Source organism: Diospyros lotus, chromosome 4 (assembly GCF_014633365.1).
Source record: "Diospyros lotus cultivar Yz01 chromosome 4, ASM1463336v1, whole genome shotgun sequence".
Taxonomy (NCBI): Eukaryota; Viridiplantae; Streptophyta; class Magnoliopsida; order Ericales; family Ebenaceae; genus Diospyros; species Diospyros lotus.
Window position 1 is genome coordinate 44,876,985 of NC_068341.1, and position 26,655 is coordinate 44,903,639.

The 26,655-nt window shown below is 35.8% G+C and overlaps 1 protein-coding gene across 11 annotated transcripts in view; it reads left to right on the forward strand.

The window, feature by feature from the left end:
- LOC127799908 (DNA repair protein XRCC2 homolog) overlaps positions 1-26,655 on the forward strand; it is a 33,333-nt gene that overhangs the window by 1,045 nt on the left and 5,633 nt on the right. For 4 of the 11 annotated variants that reach the window (XR_008022674.1, XM_052334184.1, XM_052334182.1 and 1 more), the window contains exons 2-6: positions 1,185-1,332; positions 12,334-12,500; positions 20,121-20,191; positions 20,439-20,501; positions 24,364-24,501. Coding sequence is in view for 5 of the 11 variants with exons in the window: in XM_052334184.1 (XP_052190144.1) it covers positions 1,185-1,332; positions 12,334-12,500; positions 20,121-20,191; positions 20,439-20,501; positions 24,364-24,501 (587 nt within the window). In the remaining 6 variants the exon portion in view is untranslated. Of the gene's footprint in view, positions 1-1,184; positions 1,338-12,333; positions 12,501-20,120; positions 20,192-20,438; positions 20,621-24,363; positions 24,503-26,655 lie in introns of those variants that run through there. The other 7 variants (XR_008022676.1, XR_008022675.1, XR_008022677.1 and 4 more) reach the window with 5 other exon arrangements.

Genomic DNA, 26,655 nt, shown 5'->3' on the forward strand with positions numbered 1-26,655 from the left:
CATGTGGCCACTAGACAATGGAGTAGAAGGTGCACACTGGAGCCTCTGCACCCCTTTTACATTTGGTAGTGGTCCATGGCCACCTACCCTGATGTAGTGCGAGACAGAAAAACAAGTGCACAAGTAGCGCCAAAAACAGTGTAAGATGGGTGAAATATGGCTGCAAAATGAGAGGATACCTAGTAGCAACTTCAGCTGCTTGAAATCTTCAATATGAATCAAAACTTCATTTTCACCACAAAGTGGTCGAAAGAGAAGCTCTCCAAGATAAAGAGAGAGGCCCAACATGAGGTAGAAGAAAAAAAGGTAAGGAAAAAACTTAGGAAAGAGAACTGTTTCTAGAAGAATGGATAGATTGTTGGAAGAAGCAAGGAATTGAGGTAGATAGCTTGCTTTGGCTATGTTAGGGTGCATATGGTTTCTTATGTGTGGATGCATGATAACTGATTTATGCATGAAAAGGTTTTATGGAAGCCTAATATGCAATGTGACATGTAGTATGCATGATATGTTTGCATAATAAGCATATTTTGCATGGAAATGTTGAGTCTAGCATGTAACGAAGATTTAATGCCACGAAGGTGTCATAATGTCCCCGTGCAACAATAGAAAATTGTTGCTAATGTGAGCCTATGGCTTTGGGTCAGATAATGTGTCAATGATGACAAGGGAATAAAAACGAGTCTTGAGCCCAGGGAGGGTGCATCTGAGGGTAAAACATATTGAAAGGAAGCTGACATCATGTTTTGTGTGTTTTTGCATTGACTATGTAAACATGCTAAACATGCCATATTTGCCCCTACTGGGTAGTTGAGCTCATGCCATGCACATATTACTATTTCAGCCCAAGGAAGACCCTGATGAGAATTGGCGACTGAATGAAGTTGGCAATTTGCTATCATCATGTTATGAAGGCCGAAGACATGTTTCATAGCTTATAGTTAGTTTGCTATCAAACCATGTTGTGATTCAAAAGATTCAAGTGGACTGGCTAATATTTGTTCCTAGATTCATTTTACGTGTTCTTCCATTTCATTTATTGACATGGTACAAGTAAATTTTGATTGGAAGACTTTGCTGCTTGTTATTTGATATTTGCTGGTGTGGTGGCTCCCTATTACTGTAGTCACTTTGACAATCTTTTTTTTAAGTCACAATTAAGTAGATTTACCTATCATATTTAGGCTGCCATCAGTTGCATTCTTCCTAGGGAGTGGAATGGTGTGAACTATGGAGGCTTGGAGAAGTTAGTGATGTTCATTGACTTGGATTGCCGCTTTGATATTTTATGCCTTTCACAATCACTAAAGCATCGTATGATGGAAGTTAGTGGTAAGGTATATTCTTGTTTTTTCTGTTATAATATGCATATATTTGTTCTATTTCTTTCATTTCTTAGACAGGTATGTGAATTGATAATTGTTTGAGCCTTGTTTTACTTCAATAAAAAATTTTCTGTGCCAAGCCTTCTTTAGGTGTGTTTTGGTTTAAGCAATTGTTATGTTTTTTTTTTTTTTTTTTCCTTTTCTTTTGACAAGTAAATGATGTTAATTAAAAGAAATCATGTGGATGGGGGAACCTTGAACCTTGTATAGAAGAGATCTACCAATCAAAAACAGAAAAATCCTAAAAATCTACACCAAACTGGAAGCAATCTAAAAAGGAATCAAGGGAAAAGAAAATGTGACATCAACATCAATAACAAGAAACGAGCAATGCTTTCCTTTAGACATTTGTACTAGGGGTGGCCAACAACCAAAACAATTTGTGATATGTTGGGCGGATTTGGAGTCTTTAACCTGCCTTCATGGTTAAGTTTTAGGCCTCTATATGAGTAACCTTCCTAGGCTGATTTGTTGGGCATTAATTTAGGAAATTTAATTTCTATGATTTATGCTCTTTTCATTTTTAAATTCCTATTTCTATGTAAAAGGCCATTGAGTTAATCAAGTAAAGCATTCAATTCTCTTCTTATATTCCATCTGATCGGTCTGCTTTTAGTTAGGGGTAGGACAATTGGGTATGACACCTATCAAGGGGTTGAACCTTTAGTTAGGGGTAGGACAATTGGGTATGACACCTATCAAGGGGTTGAACCTTATTGTTTAACCCTTCTGTAAGTGTTTAATGTCGGAAGAGAGACAATTTTCACCAGAAGGCTATTTGGTAAGTGACTACCTAGAGGGGTTTTGCGTTCCTTGAGTAATTTCACATGGCTCCTTCAATATTATTTTTAACTTTTGAAAGACAAGACACATAATAGGTGACTGATGCTTCTAGTGTAAGGAGGGAGGAAAGTTGATAGAACCCCTCCATTTACATTACTTTATGATTTTAGTTGCAGGATCTTGTTCTCTTATTTTTCATGTTAGATGGATAACTCTTGCAACAGTCTGTTTTATTTTTCTTGTGACTGAGGAGTTGTTTGAGTAAAGAATTGAGATTGCTATAGAACCTCACTCCTTGTCTGATGTGTTGTATATGGAGAGAAATAAATGAAAGAGCCTTTGAAGGTGTAAGACCATGTTGTATGGTATGGAATTTTAGGTAGTTAAGTATGTACATGTATGAACTTAACCCAGATGAGAATGTTATGGTGGATGTGCGAAAAGAAGACCAATAATAGATGCACTTATAAGGCGAGTGGATGGAATGGAAGGAGTTTGTATGAAAAGAGGTGGTATAAGGGGGGAAAAAAAGAACTTGATAGGAAACCCTTATACATTACATTGGATATGATGGCATTTTACAAAATATGACCTTGGGTAGAGTGGAGCTAGAATTAATGTAATTGACTGCACCTAGTGGGATAAAGGTTTATGATGAAATCATTGAAATGATGATGGTTGAAGGAGGGTTCCTTGTGTTGCTTTTCTTCTTTTTCCTCTTTTTATTAGTGAGATTACCCATGGATCAATAGGAGACAACAATTGAGAGACATGATTATGTCCCTTATCTACCCGTCGACCTACTTACAAGTAGAAAAATTTGAGCTCAAGCTTCTTAAGAGAATGCTAAATTCTGAAACAACTGTGAAGTAGCTAACTTATTATCTAAGCAACAAATCAATGATTCAAGGTTTGAAGGTGGTACAATTAAAGGAAAGACATATGACTGGTTTACCTTGATGAGTAAGATACCAATTGGAAGATGAGCCTGTTGGATGGCCTTATAGTTTTGCTACAATCTCCCTTAATTACCATCTTAGACTCCTAACCACTAGAGGAAGAATCAACTAAAAGCTTATACAATGCTGCATTAGTTGTAGGAGGCAGCCTACCCATAAAGTCCCAATATTGATCTTTGGTGTGTTGCTCTTTGCCACAATAAGTACTTTCTGGTGTTTTGCTACCTTAACCAACTTGACCAGCATTATTGTACTCCCATGAAATTTGAGTAATATATAAACTGAATTAGCCTCATTGTATTATTTGAGATCCTAATTAAGAATTTTGGAGTTCAGTTCTTTCTTCTCAGTTTTTCTTCCTTTTCTTCTTTCACATTGCTGGAGAAAACTTCATGTATAATTTTTGTGTAACCATAATGATGAAAATCATGGAAACAAATATTTTGGGAAACAATATTTTAGGCATAAAAGTAAAAAATAATATTGTTTTATTAGTTTCTTTATTTTAATTTGTTTCCTAGTTTCTTTTTAATTTCTTTTATTACCTAGAATCCTAATTAGATTAATTAGATTATATCAAGGAATCCTAGTTAGAATATGTTTTTATCTATTAGTTGTCTATAAATAATCCTTCAGTGATCTACTGAAGGACAAACTTTGATAAATAATATTTAATATTGATATTGGTTTTGAATAATCGGGATTACTCTTCTTTCTTTGGTTCAGGTTCTACATCACATAACCTATAGACTGGATGTTGCAATCTTGTTTGACAAAACATGTGGAAACTAGTCCAAATACAAATAAACAATGTTCCAAAATTTCAATCATTTATACTAATTGAAACACACTCATACCGTGATGAATTTATGCAAGATGGAGGAATATGGGACACCTATTAGGATTATCTTTGTTTCACATTTATGTTGGGAAAAACTTAATATTATTCCTAGCATACAACTCAATATATTTACAGTTTAGGAGAAAGCACTCCCCACTTCCTTAAATTCAGGATCCACTGCCCAACTACTAATCTGAACACACACCACAACTTGAGAGCCATAGCTCTAGCCCACTAACAGATCATACACCAGAAAGACAAACTAAATAACTGTACAAAAAACAACAAATCATAAATCTGTAACCATTTTCCTTATTTCTTGACGCTCCCCTCAAGCTGAAGAATGGATGTCATCTATTCCCAACTTGCTTGTTAGCCTCTAAAAGGCTATTCCAGGAAGACCTTTGCTAAGTAGATCTGCCAACTAACTTACTGTAGGCACAAATGGAGTATAAATTAAACCACTTTCCAACTTTTCTTTTATAAAATGTCTGTTAACCTCCACATGTTTAGTACAATCATGCTACACTGGATTGTGTGCGATATTAATAGGTGACTTGTTATCACAATACAACTTCATAGGATCCTTCCATTTGACCTTCAGATCTTCTAGAATTATCTTAATCCATACTAATTCACAAATTCCAAGTGCCATAGACTCAATTCAGCCTCTGCACTTGATCTTGACACCACATTTTGCTTCTTACTCTTCCAGGTAACAATATTTCCCCCTAGAAAAGTACAATATTCGGATGTTGATCTCCTATCAATCATTGATCCTGCATAATTAGCATTTGTATAGGCTTCAAGGGTCAATTCTTGTTCTTTTTTGAATAGGATTCCTCTACCTGGTGTGCCCTTTAGATAATGCAGAATTCTGTGAACAACCTTTAGGTGAATTTCCTTAGGATTGTGCATAAATTGGCTAACCACTCCCACAACATATGCTATATCTGGCTATGTATGTTCTAGATAAATAATTCTCCCAACTAATCTTTAGTACTGACCTTTATCTATTGCTGCATCATCCGAATTGTTCCCTAGCCTCTGGTTAGGCTCAATAGGAGTCTCAGCTGGCCTGCATCATAGCATACCAGTTTCGGTTAATAGATTTAGGATATATTTTTGTTGTGATATAAAAATACCTTGCTGAGAGTGAGCTACTTCAATATCCAAGAAGTACTTCAGCCTACCCAGCTCCTTAATTTCGAATTCCTTTACTAAACACTGCTTTAGGCTTTCCATTCCCTCCAAATCATCTCCTGTCATTATGATATCATCCATATAAACCAGCAAAACAGTGAGTTTTCCAGCAACTGAATGTCTTATAAATAATGTATGATCACCTTGGCTTTGTTTGTATCCCAATTTGAGCATGGCTTTGGTAAATTTTTCAAACCAAGCTCTTGGGGATTGCTTCAACCCATATAAGGATTTATTTAACTTATATACCACATCTTTTTCCTTTGTTTGACTCATTCCCAGTGGAACCTCTATATAAATCTCTTCCTCTAGATCTCCATTTATAAAGACATTTTTTACATCAAATTGCTATAATTTCCAACTAAAATTAGCAGGTAGGATAGCAATATCCTTATGGTATTCATTTTTGCATCAAGAGCAAAAGTTTCAAGGTAATCCACACCATAGGTTTGAGTATAACCCTTAGCAACCAACCTTGCCTTGTACCTTTCTAATGACCCATCTGAGTTGTACTTAACAGTGTATATCCATCTACACTGGTTTCTTTCCTTTAGGCAATGTCACTAGATCCTGTGTCTTGTTTTTTTCAAGAGTCTGCATCTCTACCCTCATGGCTTCTCTCCAATTCTCATTGTTTAATGCCTCAGATACTGTTTTCGGAATAGGAATTGAGCTAATGTTGGTGAGAAAGGTTTTGTGACTGGGAGACAAGTGTTTATAGGACATGAATAAGTGCATGGGGTGCTTTGTACATGTTCTGGTCCCTTTGTGAGTGGCAATAGGTAGATCAATATCTGTTGAAGTAGGAAAATCAAAAACATGTTCAATTTCATTAGGGTAGATGGTAGTAGAAGTAGTTATCTTAGCTTGCTCAATGTCAGGTTTAGGGGCTGATTTAGATGCTTGAACAGGTGCTGAATGAGCAGTAGGTTTCTTCCTTCTTGAGTAAACTTGAAGTGGACGAGGTTCAGCCTCTTGAATTAACATTTCAATTTTTTCTTGAGACTTGGACTGAGAATTAGATGCTGGTTGTAGGGCTGAAACAGTAGGGTGTAAGTGTTGTATAGGAATAGACAATAAAGAAGGAAACTTAGGGAAAAACAAACTTCTATCCTCTTCCTTATTGAAATCTCCCCTTGAACAAAATACTTAGTTTGTTCAGCAAATGTAACATCCATAGATACAAAAAATTTTTTTGGTTGGAGGATGAAAACACTTGTACCCTTTTTGAGTAGATGAATTCCCCACAAAAATACATCTAAGAGCCCTAGAAAACACTCTCAGTGCTTGTTATTGTTTTGCCTGAAGTAATTGTATGCTGGAATTCTGGAAGAAATCAGGAAAGAATAGAGTTGATCGGTGGCAGTTAGTTTGCAGGATTCAAATGTAACTAATTGTTATTAATAAGGGTAGTTTTAACTTTATATAAGTTAGTTATTTCCCTTAGGAAGTTCTGCCCCCCTAGTTTATACATAGAAGGGTGCGAATGTTGAGTAGATCATCAATCAGTCATTCATCTCATTCCCTTGTGTTCGAGTGCAGTGAGAAGCAAGAAAGAGAGCTGTGAGAATATAGTTCTTGTTGTCTTCGTTTAGAGGATTGTATTCTAGAGGCAATTGGAGGCAAGTGAGGGATATTCTTGTACTGATTTCATACATTCTTAGTGGATTGGTCTCTTCTTGGATTGCTGGATGTAATGCCATGTAAATGGTATGGACCAGGGTATATCGTGTGTTCTGCAATCTGGTTTGCTTTTCTATTCTATGTCAATTCTGTTTTTATTGTTTACTTTCTGTTTGAATCGTGATTGATTTCGGTGAGGTTATTGAGTGATTCTTGGATCATTTGAGCACTCGATTTTAATAGTGCTGATGAACAAATGCAACACACCCAAATACTCTAGGCATGAGACCACTAGAGATTGAAGCTTGTGGAAAGAATTGGGACAACAATTGAACAGGACTGTTAGAACTTAGATTTCTTGATGGTAGTCGATTTATAAGATGAGTAGCAGTCAAGACAACCTCCCCCCAATATTGTTTTGGAACATTCCCTTGAAATAAAAGGGCTCTAGTGATATGTTTAGGAATGCCCATTCTTTCTTTTAGCCACCCCACTTTGTTGTGGGGTGTTGACACAAGAAGACTCATGAACTATGCCTTTTTCTTGGAAGTAGGAAGTAAGAAACTGATTAAATTAGTTCTTAGCATTATCTTATCTGACTCTTTTGATAGCAACATTGAATTGAGTTTTGATCAGATTATAGAGAATAGGAACTACAAAATTGACATATGATTTGTTCTTTAAAAGATAAATCCAAGTGGTTCTAGTACAATCATCAATAAATGACACAAACCACCTAGCCCCATTGATATTAGGAATGGGAGATGGACCCTAGATGTCACTGTGAATGAGTGTAAATGGAGGACTTCTTTTAACATTCATTGGAAATGAGGTCTTTCTATGTTTCACAAATTCACGTGTCACATTGAAAGTCTAGTTCATTTAATCCTTTGAACAATAAAGGATACATAATTTTCAAAACATTAAAAAAAGGAAGACCAAAACAAAAATGTTGTAGCCAAATCTGATCTCTGCGAGATTGAGAGGATTCTGTCATACATGTCATTGGAGATATTTTGGCTAGCCTAGGTTTCTATCCACTGCTTTGTTCCTCAAGAAAATAGAGACCTTCAATCTCTTTAGCATACCCAATCATCTTCCTCGTGTCCTGCTCCTAAATTTCACAATAGGAGGGATGAAAAACCACTCTACAATTAGAATCAGAAGTTTTTGGATTGAAACAAGGTTAGTGAAAAGTTTAGGTACATGTAGGGCATTTTTTAAGGTAAGATGTTCATTCATATAAACATCCCCTTGGCTTGCTACTGGGGTAGTTGTACCATTAGCATTGGTAATTTTTCAGTTGCTAGGATAGGGATTATAGGTCACAAATTTATGAGAAGAGCAAGTCATATGATCGGTAGCACCTAAGTCAATAATCCAAGTATTTGAGAGTGCAGTATCTGTGGCATTTAGTGCATAAGAAAAGGAGGAAATACTTGAAGAGATTAGGGTACAGGTACCTGAACCAGTGGATTTCTCTAGGGATCCAATCAGTTGTTTCAATTTAGTGATTTCTTCCTTGTTGAACTCAACAATCATTGGTTCTGAATGCTCCAATTCCCTCACCTGCTGTGTGTTAGCCACATAGGCATGCTCCTGCCTCTTCTGTTTGCCTGGTGCTTTACTTTCAGTTGGTGGCTTCCTATGTAACTTCCAACACTTATCTATAGTGTGTCTAGGCTTCTTACAATAGGTGCACTACAAGAGATCCTTGTTTGACCGTGACACATCTATAGATTTTTTTGTCTCACTTCCTTGGGATTTTGCGCTTGAATGCTGGATCTTCCTGATCATTAGTGCTGAGCATGATTCCTCTCCTTCCTTCCTCAACTCGGACAATGGCTATAGTCTCATTTAGAGATGGTAAATCCTCTTTTCCTAGTATCTTAACTCTCACTGCATCAAAATCAATATTTAGGCCAGCAAGGAATTCATAAATCCTTTTTTTTTTTTTAACAAACCTTTTAAGTAGGGCAGCATCCTCACTACATTTCATTTTGATACACTAGTAGTGATCCATTTCCTACCATAAAGTTTGCAGGAGATTGGAATACTAAGTGATCGAACGGTTTCCTTGCTTGGTTGCTGAGATCTTTGTCTTGATCTTATAAATTTGGGCTGCATCTTGAACTTTGGAATAAGTTTGCTTGATTGCATCCCAAATTTCTTTAGCTATACCTAAAAACTTATCTTAGGAAGCATAGAATTCCATAGCCAAGACATTACTATGGAATCCTCTTCATCCCAAGCTTCGAAGGTAGGATTTCCTTGCTTAGGCACGGTATCGAATGGATGGCTCAATTTGTCTCTCTCTTTAAAAAAAGTCCTAACCTATTGAGACCACTTCAAATAGTTCTTACCAATCAACCTATAGGCTGCCTGGATATGCTACAATTCTCCAGGTGATGTACTGCTTTTCGTCTCCTCACACACAGTGGCTGTAACTAGCGATTTAGAGGCACCACTTACTTCAGTTGAGGTAGACATAGCTCCCATATGAATTGCACTTGAACTTCTCAGGTCACAAGGTAGCTAGGCTTAGGGTCTCGGCCTGAGATGTGGTTTCTTTGGAAATCGGATGCCTTTATAGCTTTGATACCATGTTAAGAATAGGCACGGAAAAACTTAATATTATTCCCAACATACAACTCAATATATGTACAGTTTAAGAGAAAGCACTCCCCACTTCCTTAAATTCAGGATCCACTACCCAGCTACTAATCTGAACACACGCCACAACTTGAGAGCCATAACTCTAGCCCACTAACAGATCATACACCAGAAAAACAAACTAAATAACTATACAAAAAACAAAAAATCATAAATCTTATAAATCTGTAACCATTTTCCTTATTTCCTGACAACAACCATAACATTAAAAATGCAGCTCTTTATCATCTTCATCACAAGCTTTAGTCCCACTAGTTGGCACCAGCTACGTGGATTCTAAGTCTCCAGTTATCTCTATCCATGACCATCTCTTTTGTAAGGTTACTATATACAATGTCATGCCAAGAGTTCTCCACCAAGTTCTTTTTGGTTTTTTCCTACCTTTTTGATTCAAACTTTTTTTGATTCTATCACCTCTTTTTGAAGGCTCGCATGTTGGTTTTCTTCTCATGTATCCAAACCATTTTGATTGTGTAGAACTACTAATACACCTAACCATAGCTTTACTGATTAATAATAAACAATAGCTTTTTTGTGATTCACTTGTGTAAAGGTTGAGTCGTAGAAGAGGGAAAAGTCAGGGATTATCAAATAATGTTTTGATGTTGTAAGCATGAATTGCATCTAGTTGTTAACTCCGTAAGTTTATATTAAATGTCCATGATATAGATAATTATAGAAATCACAGTTTAGCCCTAGAGTTATTAAAGTTTAAAGTTGAGGTTGGAATTCCTCACATCATCAAAGAGCCTTTTTGGTCCAAAAATTATCTCAAAGTTTCCTAGAAAGTATAAGAATCCCTTGGCTATATTTAGATTTTTGTACAATTTGAGTGCTAAATTGGATTATTGATTGGTGTCAAAACAAAGAAGTATACTAGTTTTATGTGAGTAGGAGCTTTTGATTTTATCTAAATGTATTTTAGTTTTATTAGGACTTTTAGTGGGTTGTGTGATAGAATTTAAGTTGTATTAGGTAATAAATGGTTTTAAAAGAGTTTTAGGAGTTTTATCAAGCCCATATATATTTCTCATTAGTGCAATCCAAAAGTATATTTTTAATTGAATAAAATTATTGCTCCTCCTCTGCTGAAATCTATCTCCTCCTTTCTTTCTCTCTATCCCTTCTCCCCTTTATACTTCTTTTTTTTCTCCTCTCTCCAATTTGTTTTCAATTTTCTACAATCTTTCTACTGTCCCATATCAATTTTGGTATTAGAGCATTCTATGATTGCTATACAAAATCTGCCTCCCACAGTTCCACAGCTTCTTTTAGCCTTGCTGAAATCAGAACCTTCAGCTGTAGTGACTAATCTGCAGCAAGATTTAGTATCCAGCCGACTGAAAATGGCATACACACTGAGTCCAAGGAGCAGCTTGTGAAAGCTGGAGATAGGTCCATTCACCCACCATCTTCAATCAATGAACTCCTTCCCTTGCTTGAGCAACTTGAGAATTTTCTTGAGGGTGTTGGTTACAGATGAACTTCTAAGGCCATCCAACCACTCACTTTGTCATTGGGTGATTGCATAGTGAGAGCCCAGAAAACTTGAAGACGAGTTTTCTCCTACCGGGGGAGAATTGATAGGAACCAATACAAATAAAGATACTGGCTTTATGTGATTTTGAGTTTTTTATTTCATCTAAATGTATTTAGTTTTATTGGGGCTTTTAGTGGGATGTGTGATAGAATTTGAGTGGTAGGTTAGTATATTAGGTAAGGGTAGTTTTGAAAGAGTTTTAGTTGTTTAGGAGATTTGTCAAGCCTACATATGTGGCTCAATAGTGCAATCAAAAATTATGTTTTTGATTGATTGATTGGATAAAATTATTGCTTCTCCTTTGCTGAAATCTCTCTCTCTCTCCCTTATATACTTCTTCTTCTTGCCCCAATTTCTTCTCTTCCTCTTAAATTTCTGCAATTTTTTACTTTACCGCATCAATTATTGTCTTAAAATAAGAATCAATAACTTTAATGAGTAAAATTCATATAAACCTTCTTTGCATCATGAAAAATTGACCTGGATATGTACTTGACCAAAAATTTTCCAGCTCGGTTGCTTGTAAAGATTTAAACCCTTGTAGAATAACTGTAATCTTACATCTTGAAAATAGGAAAAGAACAGTTCATGGTGACTGAGCTTGTCAAGTTCCCCATTATAACGTATGCCAAATCATGGCCTAGGCCCAACAAGCATCTTTCAAACCTTTTGGCAATTTTAAGGTGCTTATACTTTTTTTTTGATAAGCAATATTTTGAATTCTCATTGTAGCTAACCAAGATGGGTATTACCTGAACAATGCAAGAAATTTTTTGGCTAGGTATCAATGCAAGACAGTTATTACCTGTTTACTTTATATTTTTCATTCTCTTCATGTATATGGACTTATGCTCATGCATCATGCTAAATAAACAGCATATTTTTCTTTTCTTCCTTCCACCTGGGTCCAAGTTTAGGATAAAGAATGACCATTTGTTTGGGGAATGATTATTTTGATACAAGGAAAGTTACTTTGCTTGAGATATTTTTTCATGCAGTCATATTGCATTGATGTCACATCTTATCTAGCATCCCTTAGTTTTTAAATATCTCATGCTGTCATATTGCATTGATGTCACATCTTATCTAGCATCCCTTAGTTTTTAGGGTATTAATATAAGCTATTTTTCTTGAAATTGGTCTTGTTCCCAGTAAATTGACACCAGCCTGATCCTTCTGCTTTGCCATTTTCTGTGCTATTCTTTCTTTTCCTACTCTTTTGATATTTTTGTTTGCTGTAAACCACTTACCTCATGATTTTTATGTTTTCGTAGAATCTGAACCTGAAGCAAATCACTTTTGTAACTGTTTTTAAATTATTTCCAGGATCAAGAACCAATGCTAAGTGGGAACAAGATGATGCTGGTCATTCTAATTGTAACTCAAAGAAAGATCCTCATGTTGGATATGACAAAGAATTGTTTGATGCCTGCATGCGACGCTTCTTATATGTTCGTTGTTATGATAGTATAGAATTTCTTGCCATTCTTAAGGTTAGAAGCTCCTGAATTTCTTAGTTGGTTATTACTTGGTAGAATAAGAATTTTACTTGATTTGATCTCTTAGTGGGCTTTTATGGTGGTGTAAGCCATGTCATCCAATTCCCCTTGAGATATAATTGGAGTTTTTGTCTGGGTTTATTTTAGATGATTGATTATGAAAAATATGGTAATAGAAGTTTGTAATGGGAGGAATAAACTTCCTTAATCTTTACTGCTTCACTATATGTAAATATATACATAAAAGATCCTAAGAATTCTCCTAATATTTAGGACTAGATTACACTCCTACTAGGACTAGATTACACTTCTACTATTTAGGACTAGAATACAACATGTTATGATTAGAATCAAACTTCAACTAGGATTTCCTTATCTATTTTAAGGAATATCCTTATCATCCCAGCTAAACACTTGTTTTATCTTTATCTTGTCTTCTTATCCTCTTGGTCACGGATTGCTTTCTTCGTTATCTTCTTCAACACTCCCTCTCAAGCTGGTGAATAGATATCTATCATTCCAGTTTGGCTCGAATAGATTTAAATCCTTGCTTTTGCATTGTTTTAGTAAGGATGTCTGCCTCTTGAAACTCGGTAGGAATGTAGGTAAGATTTATATCATCCTTTCTATTTCTTGCTTGAGAAAGTGTTAGTCAATTCTCACGTGTTTCATCTAGTCATGTTGTACCGGATTATTCACAATGCTAATGGTCGATTTACTGTCACAGTAAAGTAATTTTGGTGAAGATACTGGAAGTTGTAAGTCTTTTATCATCTTCTCCACCCAAATAATTTCATAAAACCCTTGTGCAGTAGCTCTAAATTCAGCTTCTACATTGCTCCTTGCAACCACTGATTGCTTTTTGTTTCTTCAGGTTATCAAATTCCCCCATAATTTTGTACAAAACCCTGATGTAGATCTACTGTCTTCAATAGAACCGACCCAATCAACATCTACAAATGCATTTATTCCCCTCTTTTGGCTATTTTTAAATAGGAATCCTTTCTCGGGTGTTCCTTTGACGTACCTAAGAATGTGATAGGCTGCCTCAAGGTGCCTTCTTTTAGGTGAATGCATGAATTAACCTATTATGCTTAGAACATATGTAATATCAGGTCTTGTGAGTGATAGGTAGATCAATTTACCCATTAATCGTTGACATCTCCCTTTGTCTACTTGATACTCCCTCATGCTATCTTTTTTCCTCATGATGTCTTCTTTATTTTCCCAGTTAGTTTCTAAGGGGCTATTAGTAGGTTTACAACCAAGCTTACTTGTTTCTTTTAACAAATCAATAGTATATTTTTTCTGAGATATACACAGATTCCTTCCTTGCTTCTGGCTACTTCTATTCCCAAAAAGTATTTTAACTCCCCCAAGTCTTTTACTTTGAATGCAGCTCTTATTTTTTCTTTTAAATGCTCAATTTCTAGTGTATTGTCTCTTGAGATGATAATATCATCCACATACACAATCAACACTGTCTTCCTGCCATCTGCTTCAATTTTTGTGAAGAGAGTATGGTCAGCCTCACCTTTTTTCTACCCTAGCTAAATGATGGTGTCACTAAACCATTTGAACTAGGCTCTTGGAGATTGCTTTAGGCCATATAGTGAGTTCTTTAATTTGCATACCTTTACTCTTGTATTTTCTATCTCAAAACCTGGAGGTATCTTCATATAAATTTCCTCTTCTAACTCCCCATTCAAAAATGCATTCTTGATATCCAATTGATGCAGCCTCCAATGCAGATTAATAGCCACTGAAAGTAACACTCTAATAGAATTAAGGTTGGCCACCGGAGCAAAGGTCTCCTCATAATCGAGTCCTTGGGTTTGGGTAAATCCTTGGGCTACTAATTTTGTCTTGTACCTGACAATGTTTCCATCTGATTTGTACTTGACTACAAATACCCATTTGCTACTCACAACTTTCGTTCCATCTAATAAATTAACAATATCCCAAGTGCCATTAGTCTCTATGGCTTGTATCTCATCCCTTACTGTTGCCTTTCACTTCTCATCTTCCAATGCATGATGTATATAGTTTTGAATATCCCACATAATTTGAGATAGGGTTGTTGTGTGCAAGATCTCACCCCTTTCCTTAATACTATTGGGATATCATGATCCTCAAACCTGTTAGATATAGCTTTTTCCATGCTGTCACTGCCATCTGTTTTTGAACCTATCTCTGGATCAAACATTGGAATTGGCTGAGGGTCACGAGTCCTTCTAGAATATACTAAATATGGTTTATCCAAGGCTGGATTTTCTTGAATCCAGTCTTCTTGATCTCCCCCTAAATTAGACACTGGAGTTTGATTAGGAATAGGGATTTCAGGGACTGATTCAATGGTAGTAGGGAATTTAGGATCTTGAATAACGGGTAAAGGTACAATAGAGTCCCATTGTTCCTCTGTAATAGGCATTTGTTCCTGCAGCGGATTGGTGTGAAAAAATGGTTGATGTTCGAGGAAAGAAACATCACATGATACAATGAGACGTTTTATAGAAGGGTGGTAACACCTATAACCTTGTTGAGTTGGAGAATACCCAACAAATATGCATTTAAGGGCTTTGGGTTCAAGTTTAGACTAAGAAGGTTGATATTTATGCACAAATGCAGTGTGTCCAAACACCTTTGGTGACAGAGAGTTGAGCACCCTAGTATGATGAGGATAGAATTCAAGGAAGACACTCAAAGGGGTTCTAAAAGAATTTTGAGTGTGGACAGTTAGTAAGATTGGAAGAGGTAAGAATGGCTTCCCCCTAGTATGTGTTTAGGGAGTGAGCTTGTGAACATAAGGGCTCTTGCTATTTCAAGGAGGTGGCGGTTTTTTCTTTCTGCCACGCTATTTTGTTGGGGATTGTAGGGACATGAACTTTGGTGGATAATGCCATGAGTAGCTAGATAATGACTGAAATCATTGGAGAAATATTCTCTGCCATTATTTGATCTCAAAACATGGATTGAGCCTTGAAAGACATTATTTACAATTTGGTGAAATCTTTTAAACACAACATAGGCCTCAGATTTGCCCTTCATTAGAAATACCCAACTAACCCTTGTATGGTCATTTATGAATGTGATGAACCATCGAGTGTTAGTCAAATTAGGCTTCCTTGCTGGTCCCCAAATGTCACTATGTATCAAATAGAAGGGTTTTGTAGGTTTATATTCATGAGAAGGATGAGAGTTTTTGGTTTGTTTAGCAAGAACACAATGTTCACAATGAAACGAATGACTACTTTTATTGATAAAAAGATAGGGATACAAAGTTTTAAGATAATTGAAACTAGGGTGTCCTAAATGTTGATGCCATAACATGAGTTTAGAATCTGAAACAGTCGACAAAGAGGATTGAATTTGTGACCTAGATCCAATATGTTGTCCATTTTTTGTCATATAATAGAGGCCTCCTCTTTCCTCAGCACTGCCAATTGTCTTTCCTAAAGATAGGTCTTGAAATTCACAATAGGAATGAAAGAATGTTACCAAACACTTCTCTTCTTTGATTATTTTGCTCACTGACAGAAGATTGCACTTTAAATTTGGCACATATAGGACTGATTTCAATTTCAAACCTACCACACAAGCTGTACCTCTCCCTTGAGCAATGGTTGTAGTACCATCAGCCATTGAGATGGTTAAGCATTGAGAACAAGGTTTAAAGGCTGTTAGAACCTCAATAGATCCGGTCATGTGATAGGAGGCACCTGTGTCTATTATCCAGCAATCCATAAGAAATTTAAAAGAGATTAAAGAGTGTCTAAGAATACCTTGCCTGGCAAGAGACATAGCCAGATTAAGAGCCTCTGTTGTCTCCGGTTTGGTAACTTTAGATTGGCTCAACAACTGCTTTAAAATCTCCAATTGGTCTGCTAATAAAACCAAGTTGGTTGTCTTCCCGATTTCTACCTCTCCTCCATAGGCTGTTTGATTTCCTCTCCTTTGATTTCTAGGCTTTCAATTTGATGGTTTTCCACGTATCTTCCATCAGGTTTCCTTGGTGTGATAAGGCTTGTTGCAATGCTCACACCATGGTTTGTCTTTTTGGGGTTGTCCTTTGAATGAACTAGGTGGTTTTATCCTTGAGGAGACCAAGCCTGATGTTTGTGAACTTGCATCAGAATTGAGCATTCTTAAAGGGCTCAACATCACATTTTTTCTGCTATCTTCTCTCCTAACTTAGGCAAAAACTTCTCTTATTGATGGAAAGGGTTTGGTCCCAAGTAACCGCCCTTTAACTTCATCAAGATCAGCATTCAGTCCATGCAAAAAATCAAACACCCTTTTTTTTTTTCTATCATCTTTTCATATTTCTTCTTATCTTCAGCACATGCTTATTTAACTCATGGAATCAATCATCTCCTGCCACAATTCTATTAGAGTATTATAATATTTAGTGATTGAATTATTACCTAGTCTAGTTGTTCGAATTGTAGATCAGACCTGAAAGCTTTGGGCAGTGTTTTCAATGTCTGAATAAATTTCTTGAAGAGCCTCCCAAATCTCTTGAGCTGTCTTGTAGAATAAATATATCCTCTCAATCTTCGGCTCCATAGAATTGATCAGCCAGGCCATCACAATAGAATTTTCAGCTCCCCACACACCATAGTTTGCTGAGCTTGTGCTTGGCTTAGAGGCTATCCCGGTTAAGTATCCAATCTTTCCCTTGTTGAGCCAACTTGACATATTTAATTAATTTTGGAGTTTTGATGATTAATAAAGAGACCAATTTTGACTTATGCGCAAATCGTTGTCCCCCAATTTTATTTTTAATATTTTTTATGGCTTTAATTCCAGTAAAATATTTTTATTTACTAAAATCATTTTGCAAATATAATTTAATGGAGCAAATTCATTTTCTACATATTTGGGTCATTAGTCAACTAAGCCTATGGCATTAGTCGACTGAGTAGAGAGCATCTCTGCATAAGCTTTTCTTCATTGCGACATTAGTCGACTTGGCTGAGAAGTGTTTTCAAATAGTCGACTAAACCTCCCCATAAGTCGACTCCTGATCCGGATAAGTTGACTTCAGATCCAAGTAAGTGGACTTTAGATTCAGCTTAGTCGACTAAAGATTCAACATTAGTTGACTACTCAAGCCTAATGGGTAGAAAAATTAAACGGAAAGTAGGTCGCCCTAATGAGTATAAATACGACTCAAGCTTGGATTAAAGGCTCCTTAATGATATTTTGAACGTTCCAAGAGCCGTCAAAAGAGTTTTCGAAGTCTCCATTGTCACATCCAAGATCCGCAAGGCTTGCATGCCCTATTGCACATCAAACAAGAAGCCCAAGGCAGTTGGAGGTTGAAGCGCTGAAAACTGATGTTTTTCATCTCCATCAACTGAGGGTATAATCGATTATTATTTTACTGTTGCCTTGTAATATTTTGATTTCGTGGTTTACTTGTGTCCCTGTGAGAACAATATCTATAATCTTTAAACTCTTGTGTGGTTTGTTTCAGTTTCCTAGATTCGGTGAAAATCTAGGTGTTTGTGTGTAGTTTCCTAGGTAAACTAAGGGAAAACCTTGGAGTTGATTGGTTTAGTGGAACCCCAAGGGTGGTTGAGATCTTGGGAGAATGGATTAGGTGTTTGTGATATACCGAATCACTATATATCACTGTGCTCATTAGTCATTCTTTATTGCTTTGATATTTGTCTTGTTGATTGTAGTAACATAGATACAATATAAGATTGAACGAATAATCACATAAATAATTAAATAAGTAAAAAAAGTTTTTTTTTTAATCACTCAATTCAACCCCCCCCCCTGAGTGGCCATTACCTAAGGGACCAACATCCCTTCCCCCTGATTACAAGCAAAACTAACTGAAACCATTCTCCAAAGTTGGTTCCATTCAGCTTGTGCTGAGTAATTTGGAGGGAATGATTGTCAAGGGTGATTGGGGATGGTGAAACCTGGGTATTCCTTGCTGGAGGAGGTAACTCGGTTGAAGCTTCGCTTGCTGTATGAGATTCAGCCATACCGAAGGAGTCTTTAGACTGTAGGAAAGAGGGAATAGGTAGTAGATTCTGCCTCGGAACAGTGGCTCTGATACCATGAAAAATATGGTAATGGAAGTTTGTAATGGGAGGAATAAACTTCCTTAATCTTTACTGCTTCACGGTATGTAAATATATACATAAAAGATCCTAAGAATTCTCCTAATATTTAGGACTAGATTACACTCCTATTATTTAGGACTAGAATATAACATGTTATGATTAGAATCAAACTTCAACTAGGATTTCCTTATCTATTTTAAGGAATATCCTTATCATCCCAGCTGAACACTTGTTTCATCTTTATCTTGTCCTCTTATCCTCTTGGTCATGGATTACTTTCTTCTTCATCTTCTTCAACAGATTATTCTGAAAAATATACATAAATAGAAGCAAGATGTTGTGACTCATGCATACTAGTATTAAACAGTTTGCAGCATCAGAAGGAGGTGATGGAAATAACGGAACCAAAGTTCAATCATGAAGTTACATTTACCTGGGACAGGAATTGATCTTAAAACATGGCAATACAAGAGAAGGAAAGAAAGTAAGTAAAGCTGATTGATGAAATTTCCTAAGAATCCATCTTAAGACATGTCAATGTTGATGAAGTCAGTCAAGAAAGTAAAGCATAATGATGAAATGTTCTCTTTCCCTGAGATAGCGGATCACTGAAATAGAGCAATGCATGTAGCTGTTATTGGGGTTTCTCCCAACCCCCAGATATGCTGTGGATGAAGGTGTCATTCCATGATTTCCTTAATGTTAACTATAGCCATCTATTGTTAAAAATATTGCAGATTATTTTATTGCAATTGGAGCTACAATCAATACATACTTTTGTGGTAGCAGTCAGGTTGTAGATTACTATTGCTGCTTACTTGTCAAAGCAGGAAATATGGAAATTTGACTAAATACCAAATGATTTACGTTAAAGAGATCTTTCTGCAACTTTTATAAATTTTGGAGAACATGTGATTGTATCATTGGCATAGTCACATAATTGCAAAAGCCTGATGTTATTTCCATCCTGGCAGAGTGTTGAATTCTGTCTTGAGCTGCAACAAGCTTTCATGACATCATCGCGTTTTGTTTGCATTATTTAGGGAAATAATATGTTTGAAGGATATGTTAATGGTCCTTCAAGTGCAATTTCCTCCAACTTAAGTACTGCTATTTCAGAGTCACAGGTTGGAACAACACTGTCCTAGAGTTCAATCTACCTTATCATGTTAACAAAGCATATATCACTTTGGGCTAAATATGTAAAATTTGGTGTTTACATGGATGATTGTATAATAAGAGATTATAAAGTGCCGGGGGACCAAAATAATGGTAGGCCTAACTTTAGAGACTCCAGATTCATCCCTTAGATAATGTCCTAAATCTGAAGTAGTAGTATAATTTTCCACCGAACTAATTCAAGGCCAAAAATCACTGAAAGCAAATTATGAACAAAAGATTCCTTACTGGAAATTGAAATTTTCCCTTTATCTCTTTTACTGTTCATTCATTTAACTTTCAAGTCTCGTCCAAATTGGGAACTTGCAAAACTTAATGATTTTTCTTTGTTCTTCATCTTGTTAAATTACAGACATTGCATTTTCGGCTTCAAGAGGAAAGAGAAAGACATGGCATTGATGTTCATTTCCTTATGATTGATAGGTGTGTAAAAAGTCATTTTCATATGTCAGTCTGCCTGGCTTAATAGTAGTGTCTGTTTTATAAATCATTTGAACGAACAGTTGTTTCCATGTAAGCAAAGTGCAGCAAATGATCCATAAACTAAAAAGAGTTTGCTTCTGGTCGCTCTGAAATAGTGAAAGTTTCATGGAAATTCTTTGTGATCTTGTGGAAGTTTTATTGCCGAAACTTCACTGACACTGTTGTTTATATTATTTTTCATAATCAGCATTGGGGCTTTTCACTGGATTGATCGTGCTTCAACATCTTTGGCTGTCATGGACAGTAGCAGGTACCAGATTCAGTAGGATTATTTGAAGGTGTGGAACTAACATTTCTACTACTTCCTTTCCCCTCCATGGGGAAAAAAGGGTCCTGCCATTCCTCCTATGGATCCTATGGATATGTAAGGTTGTGGAGCATGAAAGAACAAATCAGTTTTTTTTTTTAATCATGAGTCATGTCTTTCATGTTATTTTGGAGATATCTTGTCTATATGGATTAACTGGTTGCTTATGAGTTAATCTGATAATTTCAATAAAAAAGTTACTAGATGTGGCCTTGGATCAATTGGACCTAATTTTAGGGCTAGCTTTCAATTTTTTATCTTATTTTATTTTTTAACATATGGTCATGGCTTTGGAGAAAGAAAGAGAGAAATTTTTTCATGGCATATAATTTATTGTTTTTGCTTGATAAGGAACTAACCGCAAGGCTAAGAGGGGGAAGGGGGAGCCACATGCCGAGCACAAACCTAATGCAGCAGGGAAAGCTGGATCCACAAGAATACCACAACCAGACCATTGCTGACTAGATGGGAGCCTCGTGGCCACTTATCTGCAGCATGATGCCTCTCTACTCAAGAGATGTGGGAATGGGGACCATGACATATAATTTAATTATAGCTAATACCATTTTCAAAAGTAATGGAATCAACATTTCTTCACATATAAAAGTAGCTTATTGACTAGACAATACACTTATTTCTTATGAGGTAAAAAGATTGCTTGCATGGGGAGAGTGCCTACCCACTTAACATAGACTTGTCCTTGACTTCTATATGGAGAAGGAAACATGATAAGAAGTGAAACCCAAAAATCAAATGGTGAGATTTAATAGGCGTAAAGCAAGTTATTTTCAGGAAAAAAGTGTGAAAAAAGAGATTGGATTGTGGAAGGTGAGGCAAGGAACACAACAAAAATTCTTCTAGAAGAGTTACTTAAAGACTTAGCATACATGCCCTAATAGGAAAAATTGGAAAAGGTTTATGCTATCTAAAAGGAGGTCAAGAAGGCTGTTAGTGATGCAAGCTCAAAAGTTTTTGAAAATTGTACAACCAACTTAGCACAAAAGATAGAGAAAGTTGTTAGTGTAAGAGAAAGCAAAAAAAGGATTTGAGCCAAGTGTATAAAAGAGTAAGACCAAAAGTCACTATTAAATGAAGGGGTGATTAAAGCGAGATGGAAAGGGTATTTTTCAAAGCTATTCAATGAATGTGGAGAAACAAATATTACATTAGAAAATCATTGTTATTCTAAAAAAGATGGGCCGAATGTTTTATAGATGTATTTGTCTGAAAGAAGTGAAACAAGCCATGAGAAAATAATAATAGTGAAACAATTGGACTAGATAATATCCCATAGAAACATTGAAATGCATGAAAGAAAAAACATTTTGTGGTTAACAAAAATATTTAATGTGATTCTCTAATTGAAGAGGATGTTTGATAGATGGAGGAATATCTAGTGCCTACTTATAAGAACAGAGGATACATTCAAATTTGTGGAAATTAGAGAAGGATCATGGTAATGGGCCATTATGAAACATTGGGAGAGGGTGCCTAAGCTAAGGTTTAAGAAGAGAAACCAAGGTGCTCGATAATCAATTTGTTTCCATGCCTAGTAGGCCACCAATGGAAGCTATATACTTGGTAAAGTGCCTGATGGAAAAGTCTAGTGAAGATAAACTAAAGAATTTACATATGGGGTATACAAATTTAGAAAAAGCTTATGACAAGATCTTTAGAGAAGTCTTAACGAAAAAGGTCTTAATTGCATATATAGGTTACTAAAGATGGCGTTACCTCAGTGGATAAGACAAATGAAAGCATGAATACTAAGCTCAAGATATGAGGGGCACTTTATAATCTAAAGCCTTTAAGTCCAGTACATTGAAAATTGAATATATAAAATGTAAGATGAGTGAAACTATTAGCATGGATGATGTTATGGTGAGACGTGATGATTGAGTCATTTTAGAAAAAGATTAGTTTCAATACCTTTCATTAATTGTTTAACAAGCTGGTGAGATTATTAAGGATATTACTCATAGAATGAAGGTAGAATGATTGAAATGTAGAAGTGCATTCTGCATGTTATGCAATAGTAAAATCCCATTGGAGCCAAAAGGGAAATTTCATTTGATGGGTATAGGACCAACTTTGTTGCATGGTATGAAATGTTGGCACCATTACATGCAAAATATGAGAGTAATGGAGATGAGAAAGTTATTGTGAATGTGTGGTCATACAAGAAATGATACAATTAAAAATGAGATTATGTGTCTCATGGTTGGGGGACTCTTATTGAAGATAAGATGCGTGAGACACTCCTAAGATGGCTTGGTGATGTGAGAGGGGCCGCAACAACTCTGGTTCAGCAGGTCCATTTTTACCCAATGGAATCTGCACAATTTCATCAAAGTTGACTGTATTTCTGGCACAGAAGTGTTAACACCTTTTTTCTCCTCAATCTTCTCTTATAAGATCTCTCGGCAACTCCATCCTCTTGCTTGATAGAGATATCCTCTTACCCAATTTAGGCATGGATTAACTCCACAGGTAGTATCATTGGTGTCCTCACGGAGGGGTTTGCTGAGGGGAGGAGACTTTGGCTGGGAAGGAGGTGAAGTTGGAGGGAGATGGAGGTAAAGTTAGAGAGAGAGAGAGGAGGAGATGGGGGCAATATAGTCTTTCAGTAGAAATTGTCAAAAGTGGAGTGGGAATAACATTTTTCTTCGAGCCAATAATGTCTCCCCAGTTTTCTTGCTTTTGATCTTTCTGATGCAGCACAGTTTCAACTAGGTAAGGTTCAAATTCTCTAATCTCTTGTTCAACAGTTTCACAGTTTTGATCTTTTGGAAGAACCAAGCTTTTGTAGTTTCTCATTTGCAAGCCCTTCACATTCAAATTCTCTAATCTCTTGTTCAGTGCCAAAGATTCTAGGTAAGGTTTCTGGATTTCTCCCTTTGCTCTTTACAACAATTTCTAGCACATGATATTCTGGAAATAGATCAGAGAAACTATTCTTTTCAGCCTTAAGATCATCATTATGTTTAATAAAAAAATTTAGAATACCATCCAACCAAAATATTTACGAATCTAGGTTCCATTCCACCACATTAGACACACACAAGGTCACCAAGAACCACTCCTATTAAAGGTAGGATGCATGAGACATGATTAAGATGGTTTAGTCATGTGAGAGAAGAAGAGCTATAGAGGCTCATGAGGATAGTGGATAGAATTGAACATGTCTTTGGGAAAAGAGATAGAAGAAGATCAAGAATACTTGAAGGGGTCTCTTAGGTATGATATGAGGTGTAAGGGTCTTACAAAAGATACGATCATAAAATAGAAATGTTTTTGAGCTACAATTTATGTAACTTACCCCACATGGATTATGGCTTGATATTTTGTACCAAGAAGTCCTGGCAATTAGTTTTCTTAATAATAAGCATGTTTTCATGCATTATGGTAGTTAGATTAGCAGGGTGAGTTGAATAAGAACTTACAGATTTAAGTATTTTTTTTTTTTTTAAGCTTTAAACCCTTAGAGATGACACGGGATATGATTGCCTTATAGAGGATATGAGTCTAGATTCATGGGGCTGACCCCACCTAGTGGGATTAAGACTTGTGATTGTTGTTATTGGTGTTGTAACTAATTCTTTAAGGTTGCAGTTTGGATCAATTAAAATTTGACTGGAGTTTTCTTGAATTACATTGCATTATACACTTGTTCAATTGCAGAATTCATATTTGCTCCATTCACAGCCTTGAATTGGCTAGGTTATTCTACTGTAACTTGTACATCCATCTGACAATCTGAATACTTGCTTGGTATCTCATATACAATATTTTTTTTATTGTGTAGGAAAAGTCACTCTCTTCAGTGTGTGTCCCAAACCATAGTTCGGGAGATCAGAAAACTTTTGCTGGTACATCCCATGCTCATTTTAGTTACAAAAACAGCCAGTTTGGGGGATAAATATTCAACAACTGAAGCAAACAGGTTAATCTCTAATTATCTGATGGATCGTAATTTAACTTCTTTCAGAAATGAAAAATCTATTTATTTAGATGGACTAGGTTTTTTCCATAATGTGCATTTTAATTAGTCAAAACCTGGCAAAGTAGGGTCCAGTTAAATTTTGTTTTGACTAGAAAGATTGCATTAGCATCATCTTTAGTCATGATTGCTACCATTCAATCACATTTAGCCAGTTCAAACCCAATTGCTCTGCATTTCTTGGTGCAACACACATCTTAAAATTTGAATTCAACGTAGGCTAGATGGCCATATTTTTGACTGGGAAACTGGGCCATGTACTTTTACATTTATTTGGAGCTGTGCCAGCTAGCATTCAGCAAGGATGAATGGCTGTGATAGGGATAATGATGGGATATTAGCTTTACCATAGCAGCAATGGGTTGTTCCCCAGCTACACAAGACCATAAAAAACTCAAGGACGAGTTTTTCTCCAACCAGAGGAGAATGATAGGGATAACGGATATTTGATGGTTTATGTTTATTTATATCGTTTTGTTTTGATTTATCATAGTTGTTTAGATGATAAGAATTATATTTAATTTAGGGATTAGAATCATATTTTGATTAGATTTTAGGTAGTTATCTTTTTGTCTTTAGACATTGCCTATAAATAAGGCATATGGTGTATTGTGGAATTAACACTTGATTTTTTAATATAATTAATATTGATTTTCTCCCTCCCTACCTCTCGCTGCTATCTTCTTCTACTTCTTTCTTAAGCTTCTTGTTCCCCTACTTTCTTCTTCCATCTTTCTGTAATTTTGTGACAGAGCTAGTGCAATCTTATCGAGTGTTTGCTTCAGGAAGCCTAGTGCAGTTTTCCTCTTAACAACCTTCTTTTGCAATTTTTGTGAAATTATTATAGAAAATGGCCTGTTTTGCATCTAGGATTCTAGTTTAGTCTATACAAATTAGACTCTGAGTTCGGAAATTCTATATAAGAGTGCTTGAGGGGTTAAGCACCAACATCATATAGGTTATGGATATAAAGTTGTGGTGGGGTCGTTAGACTTGGAAGCAGAACCAAGTTGCATACTTGTTTTCAGGCAAGAACTAGGCTGGTTATAATTCTTATTCTAATACAGGACTAGAACTCTGTGATTGAATTCAATTTGAATCGCCAAAGCTGAAAGAAGTTCAAGGTCAATGGTCAATGCTGGACATTGTCTGGCAATTGAGGCAAAACGGCTAGGTCTCATGATTTGTACATACTGATTGAAGCTGTAATGATTTATTTTGGATTCTATGTGACTCAAAGATCCAGAATTTAAGAGTGCCAATTAATGACTAATTTTGTTTTAAAAGACCTATCATTGAAAGCTTTGAGATGTTTGGAGAAAGTTAGGTTCATCTTTTTATTCAAAACAATTAGTCTCATACCATATTATATGTTACAATAATTTGCAATATGTGTTATCATATATATATATATATATATTATATATTATCCTAATATAAATATAAAATATGTCATATTACAAGTAAAATATAGTATATAATACACCATATATATATATGAATATATAAATATACATATATTTATAATAAATATGTATTATTATGATATAGCGACATATAATGTGATTTATTATATATCGCAAACATATAATATACTATATATCGAATAAGGTAATATAATATAACAACAACAACAACATATCCAGCCTTTATCCCACTATGTGGGGTTGGCTACATGAATTCTAGACTTCCATGTATTTATGTCTTTTGTCATATCTTCATTAATGTCCATACACTTTAATCAAACTTTAATGTTTCTCCCAAAGTCTTCTTAGATCTGCCTCTACCTCTTTTTTTGACTAATTGTTCAATTTCATCCACTCTCCTCACAGGAGCGTCTCATGGTCTCATTTTCACATGACCAAACCATCTTAGTCTAGTCTCTCTCATCTTCTCCTCTATTGTCACTACTCCTACCTTATTACGAATAATTTCATTTCTAATTTTATCTTTTCTTGTATGGCTGCACATCCATCTTAACATCCTCATCTCCGCTACGCTCGTCTTTTGCTCATGCTGGTATTTGACTGCCTAACATTCTGAGCCGTACAACAAAACTGGCCTTATAGCTGTCCTATAGAATTTTCCTTTCAGTTT